Consider the following 9730-nt stretch of genomic DNA (forward strand, 5'->3'; position numbering starts at 1 on the left):
CGGAAGAAGATGTTGGGAATTCCAGGGTTCCATGGTTCTAGCACGGTCGCTTAAACTATTAAAATTGGCCTATTATACGATTTATTACATGTTTTAACCTATGGTGCACTTTAGCTTAGAACTGCTTTTGATTAATTTAAACCACTTCTAGGAAGATTCAATGTTATTTAAAATACGTCTTAAACCACGCTACATGAAATACACCCGCGGTTTGCGACACATTTTATTTAACATTGTTTGAGAAAATGGAAATTGGGTCACATGAAATGTACACCCGAATTTAGTTATTAATCGCATCACCTCACTCTACCCGTTGATCATATCTACCTCAGCTATTGCTTCCCCACCTTATAGCTCGAAATCAATTACTGGTCATTTTAGGTGAAATAATAGTTTTGGACACGTGTTTTCAGGCGAAGAAGAAGTGCGAGATAGAGAGAGGAGGTTGGTCTTTGAAAAGAGAAGAAGAGGGAGATTTATGAATTCTTTGAGTGGGTCTGTGGTGACACTCGTAGATAACATTGATCCTTGAAATTATCGAGAAAGTACACAATTGTAGATTTTCTGGTGAAATTGGGAAAAGAGTCAAAGACCCAGTTCAGTTGTTAGCGTACAAATTATTTTAGTTGCGATGAGTTCAGGAAATGTGGGGCGGCTGCCATTGATGGATGTTGTTAAATTTAAGGGAGTGCCAATTCTGCAGCAATTGCATTTGGAGGAACGGTTGCTCAGGACTTCACCTCAAAACTGTTGCATTGTAAATGATGGAACCAATGAACCCACAATTGTCATGGGTATTTCAGGGTGAGCTATCAATTTTCACCCTTTTTTATGGTATGACTCTTTTTTTCCATAGTAGTACTTTTGCTAGAATTATTTCTTGATTGTTTTTATTGGCGGGTTCATTATACAACTTATTTTGACGATTGGATTTGTACTTTCCTTCTGCTTCACTAATTAATCTTTTACCATCTTTAAACTATATAGTGCTTGTGGGAAATGGTGGAGCCAGGAAGGGGATTCGAAAAATACGAACCTAAAGCAATTTAACATATGTGTGTCATAAAGACACTGATAATGAGGCCAGTTTTTCCACTTTCTGATATTGTTTAGGCTGTATATTCTTTGGAGCTAAGCTATCAGTATTAACTGCACTGCTGTTGTGCAAGTTCTGATCTATCAGCTTACAATTGATGCAAGAAGTTACGAGTACTTGATGTATGCCATGGCCGTAATGATAGGACATTTTTGTTGTATGTCTCTAATTGAGTTAATTGCATAACAACATTAACCATTGTCACAGAAAACCAGCTGAACTTCTTGAAATCGGTTCTGTTTTGCAAGACAAGATTCCAGTAGTAAAGAGGTTTACTGGAGGAGGCACTGTAATAGTCGATCACAGGACAGTTTTCATCTCCTTCATATGCAATAAGGATGCTGTCCCTACTGTACAACCATATCCTAGGCCCATCATGTCATGGAGCAGCCAACTCTATAGCAAGGTGTTTCAAGGAGTTGGGGATTTCTCTCTTCATGAAAATGGTACTTTTCTGCTCCAAGATTATTTTCATTGTTGACTGTCCAGCTTTTTGCAGGAAGAGCTGCAGGTTTTCTTCAAGAACCAACCCCCCCCCCCCCCCCCAAAAAAAAAAAGTGTAACCTTGCTTTTATGTCAAAAAAAGGGACTTGCTTTTAAACTTTGTTATGGAGGAAATACTTGCTTATACTTGTTGTATGGTATTTTTGCACTATATATTTCTCTATCTATATATTTGTGACACTGAGTTAGTTTGATATTGTTGAAATTTATTTGACTAATCAAAAAACAAAAATAGAAGTTTCAATTGGCTGGTAATGTATTTATGCTAAAAACCAAGGTTGAGTGTCAGACTAACAATGATATTACGCTGCACTCATCAAGGGAGCTTCCTTTTATGTGGATTTAATTATTTGTGGTAGATAAGGTTCACACACTTTCTAACTAACTTCCTGACAAGAAAAGTGCCATTCATTGGATTGGATGCTTCCTTTTCTGTTTTCTTATTTCTTCTTGTTAGCAATATTGTATTCTTTCTTCTCTGTGCAGTTGGTTCCCATTTCTATGTACATTGTGTTACTTGGCCTTAAAAGAATTGTGAATACTATCTCCCCCCATTCTCTTGCCCTGTCTTGATATCCGTCTGACTGCTTGTTTTGTCCTTTATTTTTTGTTCTTTCTCTTTTGCTCACACGGAGATATGACTTGAGGAATCCTTGTTTTATGTCTTGCTCACCAGCTTTCTAAGACATCCGACTTCATATTGTTTTTTACATGATCACAGACTACGTTTTTGGCAACCGCAAGTTTGGGGGAAATGCTCAATCTATCATAAAAGGCCGTTGGATCCATCATACATCCTTTCTTTGGGATTATGAGATGATGAACATGGCTTATCTCAAACTTCCAAAACGAGCTCCTGACTATCGACAGGTTTGCAAAATTTTCAAGTTCTTTGTTCTGCTTGGTAAATAGTCTTGTGAGCCTTTTTTTATGAACTTGACGCAGCTGATTTTTGAACACTCTGTTTCTGGAAACACCGATTTAAGTTGTTGGCAGAATAAACTTAATCGTGTTCAAGATCGATGCAAAGTTTCATTCTCGTACACTGCAACATATGGAACAACTATGTAATTAATAGAATTACATTATTATTGAATAATTTCATAACCGTACATATTTTTCTCTTCCCTCTAATATATAGTACATTTAGGTACAGAGAATAGATAAAGCATTTTCATATAGAAAATAGTCGTGGTGGTGCTTGCACTGCATGCATACTCTTCTAAGCTGATGGTGTGAAGACCTCTAAGTTGGTGCTGACATCATGGTGAAAAGATGAAGCATGGGTAGTCTTCTCTGTTTCACTGGGCTTGAGGAATGGGTACTGGGATTAATTACTTCGGAAAATCTGCAAAAATTGGCTCATGTCACTGTTAAGGGCTGTCCCAATGTGGTTATAAGATAAATTTACTGAAAGGCTCTTTCATGTGTTCTGAACAAATCATCCCTGAAACTATGGTTGTGGACTTGTGGCAGTGAGCCTAAGAAGTTGTTTACTATCAAGTATACTTGGTAGTTGGCTTGGCTGAAAAGGTAAAGCTAGTTAATCTCAGTTTGCAAGCAGCCACAATGTTGAAGTCTGTGGTACATGCATCGTCATTTACTCACATATGAAATTTCCAAGTTTGTCTTTTACGCCTTTGTAGTCTTCTAATTTCCTGCCTGCATATCACCTAATATATCATAATCTTGAGTGTAAAATACACTCGTGTCCTCTTAACTAACCTCTTGCTTAAGGTCCACATATGAAACTATCCTCTTTTCAAGTGCTCACGTGGGCAATCAAGAACCCAACTATTTCATTATTCTGAATTTTTGCCTGGAGTCATGTCCGTACCAGGAATCCAAGTTCCAATAACTGCATGCTGTTGTGATGAGCTGAACCCAGACCTCCCTCGCGATGAGCATGCGCCGCATGCTCTGTGTTTGGTACTGGAGGGGGAGCATGTGATGGACATGCTATGGGACCAAAACATTCTGTTCCAGGCTCCCTGCCTTGACTGCACTGTGCTCTCTTTTGTAGCGATAGTTCCTGGCAATATCACCTCTTTCGGGTCATTTTCCAACAGCCACTTTTTCAATAAATTCCAAGTGACCAAACTTTTTCTGACTATTTTCAGCAAGTTTTGTGATGCCTATTGAATCTTTTTATGTTTTTAACCATAAATAAACTCAAACTGGTTTTCAACCTTAGCGGGCATGTGAGAATGTTAAGTGCCAGTGTTAGAGTGTTAGAATTACATTTTTGAAAGAATTAAGTTCTTTAGTTGGATATTCTCACACATTGACAAATCTTTATATATGTTGAGTCTGATACCTACAAATAGGGTTCTAGTATATATTGAATAAACAAGTTATCAAAGTATCCCTTCCTTTTTCTTATTTTTCACATTAGACTTTTCTCTTAGATGTAAATATCTTCCTCAGCTGCTACATCGTAGTACCATTATATCTTTTTTAGCAAACTAAACTAGTAAACTTATTTATTGACGTGTTATTCATAACTTATCAACTAGATGAGATCCACAGTAGTTGGGATCCATTTGTGCTTATCACTGATTCATTTACTCCCTCTTCTGGAGTGGTTGTCCTATTTTTCTTTCTGATATTCAAGTGATATAATCTTTGGCTAATAATTCTCACAATAATTTTCTTCAGTGTTAAGTTGGAAAACTTACATTTATCTGTATTCTTTTTCGTAAATTCTAAATGTCTGAATGTCATTTAAATAAGAATTTTTTATAAATCCACTTAACTCAATCTAAAGTATAATCATATAATTGTAACAAATATTATTAAGGGAAAACAGGAAGATAACTTCTACTTATTATATGAGATCCACTGGTGTCAGAGCCTACTTGTGCCTGTACCAAGGTCTCGATTGGGAAGTTGATGAGTTCCTTATGTGCAAGATAACTAAAGCTATTCATGATCTTATCTTATGGAATGCCGTGTCTAAACAATGCCTTTTGAGGTTCTAGTAGCTAAAGTAAATATGGAGGAGCTCTTGTTTGCCTGTTATGTTTGGAGCCTCCTGGTCATCTCTATGGTGCATTCACTCTAGGCTCTAACACTGTTAACTCACTAGGAGCCTGAGTATTCTGTGGCTTGAAGGTTTCTAGCCAGATTCGTCCCTGGAGGCCTTCTAAGCCACTGTCTCGACTTCTGGACGTAGAGAACATTTAGTCGAGTATCAGCAACTGGTGATAAAACCTATTCCCAGTTCGATCTTGATCAGTCATTTTTTCAGAAATGGTAGTCAACGCAATCTGATGTGTCTGAACATTCTCCAACATCCAGATCATGCTCTTGCTTTCACCTCTTCGAAAGGACGTAACATATTCCCAATCCTAGCGGCAGCCGGTGCTTTCTTTGGTAAAGTATTCCACAGAGTATCAAAGTAACAAAAAGTTGTTTCTTTCATGAGCTTCCTTACTGTACTCTAACTCTGTCATTTGATGTCTCTCAACCCTGCTCTCATTTCTGCTTATACTACTTTTCCAGCTTATTTCACTTTAATGCCTCCACATGCTTTTTAGATGGCTTTGCGAACTTGAACTTCTTAGTATTTACTAGTGTTTTTCAGTCGAATTATGCATGCCATGGAAGTCTTATAGCTGAGAGAGACTGCAACATGATAATTACACCTAAGTTCTTTGGCTTGAAGGGATCTTTTATGCTTGAACTTCAAGTTGAGTATAAAATATTCTCACGGTGAAGTCTTGCTATGGTTTCTCCATGGAATTATGCATGTCATGACCAACTTATAGCTGAGCAAGACTGCAGCATGATAATTACACCTATGTTCTTTGGCTTGAAGGGTGTCTTTATGTGTGAACTTCTAGTGAGTTAAATATTCTCACGCTGAAGCCTTGTTCCTATTTTACTCTCATTTGTTACTTCATACTTGACAATATGCCATTTTGGCTCATGAGATACTTCACTACTTTTTTATTTGTACAAGTTACTTTTGCATTGAACATTAGTAATTTGCTTGCTTTAGTCTCTGATGGAGAGTTTGCCTACTGGTTATTCAGGCAAGAGACCATTCAGACTTTATCTGCCGCATGAAGGATTATATATCTCGGCAAGAATTCATAAATAGAACCATATCTGCACTTGACAGCCACTTTTCTGTGACTTCTCTGGAGCTTAAATCATATGACTGTCCTGATGACACGAAATGTATGCCCTCCTCTAGACTGCTGGGAAAACAAGAACTGGAGGAAAGTTTTGAGTCTGAATCTGGGAATGTCATACTTCAGTCACTGTAACTGCTACAAGATAAGAAGACCTTCGCTTGAGGTGCTACTGTATGTCAATGTACCTTAATTGGTTATTCGTCGAGGAATAATTTTCCCTTTTTCCATGAGAGTATTTTTGTTGGATTGGGCTCCTAATCTGGTTGTGGTTGCCTACCTCCAACTCATTCATGTTGCTACTTCCTCGGATAAAAATTCTAGGAGGAAGTGCTACCTTTTACCATTGTGCGTTACAGGGGGCATAATTAAGTCCTTGTTTGTAAGCACATCGATTGAGCGTTTACATTATTAATTCACAGGACAAACCACCATCTTTACAGATACTGTTTGTAATTTGACCATCTCTCTCTCCTTCATTTGGTTGTGGCTTTATTTCTTGCAGCAAAAGGACTTTGCTTTAAAATGTGAGTTGCCTAGACTTTGATTCCAAGAGTTTGTTGTAGCTAGTAGTAGGGGTGGGCATCGGTCGAATCGGTCGGTTATTATAAAAATACGGTTCGGTTTATCTTTTTTCGGTTTTGTAATATTAATAACCAAATCAAACCAAAGTATTTACGGTTCGGTGCAGTTTTTTCAAAGTTCGGTTCGGTTATTTCCGGTTTATATTTTCGGTATCAAACGGTTGTAGACTTGTAGGAGCAACGAAGTCTGTCCTTATATAATTATTTGCAAGTATGCTAGTGGGACTAACCCTGTGACAGGGGTTAGCACCAGAAAAAGTCTAGGCTGTGGAAACAGCAGACGAAATGCATATGGAAGTCCATCTTCTCCTCTGTTAAGTGCTCCACCTCAGCAGTTACTCGATCGAGATGGATTTTGTGATCCAGCTACTGGTCTCTGTGATGCAAGCTGAAAAAATGTTCATGTACATAAATATATGCGGAAAGGAAAGAGTTCTGGAGGTTTACATCTCCCTTCTCCTTCACATTACGCGAGCATAGTTTGACTCAGGCAGAAAACATAGGCTATATTTTGAGCATTATCAGTTCAATTATGTTGCATGTATGTCAAAATCTGAATACAAATACTTGAAACCGTCAACATTATTGTTGATGACAACTTTGCTCTGCAAGGAAAAGCCAAAGCAGGAGTGACATTTTTGTTTTTTAGTGATAACAACATGCCAATTGGGATCATTATGGACCAAACAAGCAGTCGAATTTTCTGACGTCTAATTTTATTACTCTAATAATAAACACATTATCATTAACAGCTGACTATTAAGCATTTGATTTCTAATGCCATGTGCAGGCTATCACCTCTCCATCAGCGAGGAAGATGATCAGACGCAACTCAATAACCTAAATTTCGGTTTTTCGGTTTAACCGAAATACAAAAACCGTAAACCGCACCGAAAAACCGAAAATTAATAATTTTAAAACCGTGCACCGACCAAAAAATCGATTAAACCGAAACCGAAAAATCGAAATTCACGGTTCGGCCGCTTTTTTCGGTTCGATCGGTATTATGCCCGCCCCTAGCTAGTAGAGGTCTTCAGTCATTACCAGGAAAGAGAAAATTTTCAAATGTACATTTCCTGTTGATTGGTAAGTTTTGCTTTCCAATAATCATAGCTATTGTGTTAGCAAGCACACACACCATGCATGTTGTCACAAGGGCGTTTTCTGTCCGCCGAAAACACTGCCCGCTGTGCGGCAGTCAAGTCTCCACTTGGCTCAGCCTTCGCCCGATTTTCTTTCGCTTCCGAGGTTTAACACTTAGAATAAATTCAAGGCAACGTAAATAAATAAAGGCACAACAGATTTACGGGAACCCTTTCCCAACCTTTTATAATATATGAAATTACAAAGAAAAATCTCGAGTTTGGCAAGGTGTTGCCACCCTTGGCAGACACCAACTCACAAAAGTAGCCGACACCTGCACGAATCTGCCCTATAAAAGCCCCTGCCTAAGGCGTCTCGTGTTGCCCACTCGTTTGGCAAGGCAATGACACATATTTTGCCATGCTCAAGCCTTGACATAGACAACCCTATGCCTACATCTTTGCTAATTTCCCTCCCTAGGTACTTAGCCCGTTTTGGGGGCTGCTAACACACACATATATATAGTATAGTCAGCCCATTTTCAGTTTTCATATTTCAGTTGACACCCCCAACTGACAGGACATGATCACCCATGATCAAAACGTGCATGTCATGCTAGAACATGCCTAAAAACGTGCATAGACTTAGCCCTATAATCAGCAACTCTTTGGACATGGCAGTTGTAACCGCCCAACTGCACAACACACTCGTTAACTGCTTCATGTGCGTTGCATGTGCCGTTTCTAGCCAGTTGCTGCACGCCTAAGGCTGGCATTGTGCCTAGCCTTGGCCTTTGACACTGCTCCGCCCCAATGCCATCATCACAACTTGTCGCCCATGACTTAGCCGCCCGCCCGCCCGCTGCCACAGTCGCTTGTTCTTGTCAAGTCGCCCCTACTTGATCAAATCTGCCTTTTTCCAATGCCAAGCTGATTTTAGCATCAGGTCACCAAGCCATGATGCCATTCCCTTGCTAAGTCGTTTGCCCACAACTTACTTAGGTGCCAGCCCGCTCACCTAGGCCATGGCAACATCATATTGCCAATGCCAATGCCTTGGCACTAAGCTGCCTCATCTTAGCGCCTAGGTCTTTCCCGTTTTGCTTTGTTAAGCTCCCATCCAACCCGCCTAGTTCCGTCAAGGACTTGGCCTTTGTTAAGCAACCCACTCATGCTTTAGTGTAGTCCGTCACACCTTAGCCCCCAAATAGAAGTGTAGTCCGTCACACTTGCCCTTGCAACAGTTTGTTGCCATTGACAACACCCGCATTGTCTTGCATGTTAATTTCCCCAGCACATAGGCCAATGGCAAGGCCATCATGCCAAATCCTTGCCACTGCCATGCCGCTTGTCGATCAGCTTTGTCAAGGGTCTAACTGCCAATGTGACAATAGCATCATGCACAATATGAGCTACAGTCGTAGATTGAAATGATACAAAAGAGTGACTTCTTGCTTTACTTGAATGAAACACTGGAACATTACAACAACAACAATAAGAAGCCCAGTGAAATTTCACAAGTGGGGTCTGGGGAGTGTGAAGTATACGCAGACCTTACCCTACCTAAGAGATTGTTTCCGAAAGACCCTCGGCTCAAAAAAAAATAAAAATGAAGCAATAAACAGACAGTAGTAGCAACAACAGGTAAGTAGACATGGGAATAAGTGAAGATATGTACAACAACAGATATGTAAGAATACGACACTATAAAAATAGATTCAGTCTTGCTGGAAAAAAATACCGGAACATTCTTTTGCAATTTTGTTCCGATGCAAAATTTAAGATCTTCTGCAAAAGCTTTCTCTTAACGAGATCAACTTTAAGTGAGCTTCTCAACCGAAGGTCTTAGGTTCTAGCCCTGGGTATGGAGTCGCCTTTTTTAGGGAGCGCTTTACCTCCCAATGTGGGATTTCTGGTGAGAATCCGGATTTAACCGGGCCCAGTGCTGATACCGGACACTGGGTGTGAAACCCAATAAAAAAAGCTTCTCGACCATTTGGAAAGCAAATATTCTCTTGATGATCTAGGAAAATAATCCGAGTAAGAATGCATGCAATTCTAGTCGTCTTGTACATTAAAGGTCACTTGTTTATAACAAAGCTCAATTCTTGATCAAAACCACTAACTCATGATTGAAAGATAACAGTATCTTTGGCGTAGTATCAAACAGGTTTTCTGCTTCACGAAGGTTTGGACAATGGAGTTGTGCCATGGGTCTGAAAGCTGCTGCATTAGGTTATCAAAAGGTCCTTCCAGTCAAATTGTGTTGTACTATAAATCCGAAAAATGCCAACATTGCCAATCTCCCTGCAAATCCACTAGGAC

General features: G+C 39.5%; 1 protein-coding gene across 2 annotated transcripts; it reads left to right on the forward strand.

Annotated features, from left to right (window-relative positions):
* The first annotated feature begins 322 nt into the window (after window positions 1-322).
* Window positions 323-6180, forward strand: LOC107824692 (uncharacterized). Of its 2 annotated transcripts, none has more exons than XM_075253326.1 (4): window positions 323-804; window positions 1304-1542; window positions 2322-2470; window positions 5638-6180. In XM_075253326.1, the coding sequence occupies exons 1-4, from the start codon at window positions 632-634 to the stop codon at window positions 5872-5874; spliced, it is 798 nt and encodes a 265-aa protein (XP_075109427.1). In that variant the 5' UTR covers window positions 323-631; the 3' UTR covers window positions 5875-6180. The 2 variants fall into 2 exon arrangements, with proteins under 2 accessions (XP_075109427.1, XP_075109428.1); XM_075253327.1 differs by having other exon boundaries at window positions 707-834; window positions 1345-1542.
* Window positions 6181-9730: the final 3550 nt, after the last annotated feature.

The sequence above is a fragment of the Nicotiana tabacum genome, chromosome 5, assembly GCF_000715075.1.
Source record: "Nicotiana tabacum cultivar K326 chromosome 5, ASM71507v2, whole genome shotgun sequence".
Taxonomy (NCBI): Eukaryota; Viridiplantae; Streptophyta; class Magnoliopsida; order Solanales; family Solanaceae; genus Nicotiana; species Nicotiana tabacum.

Coding starts and splice junctions, on each gene's coding strand:
- LOC107824692 (XM_075253326.1), top strand. CDS start 632: ATGAGTTCAGGAAATGTGGGGCGGCTGCCATTGATGGATGTTGTTAAA. Junction 805..1,303: donor ATTGTCATGGGTATTTCAGG/GTGAGCTATCAA, acceptor CCATTGTCACAG/AAAACCAGCTGAACTTCTTG. Junction 2,471..5,637: donor GAGCTCCTGACTATCGACAG/GTTTGCAAAATT, acceptor CTGGTTATTCAG/GCAAGAGACCATTCAGACTT.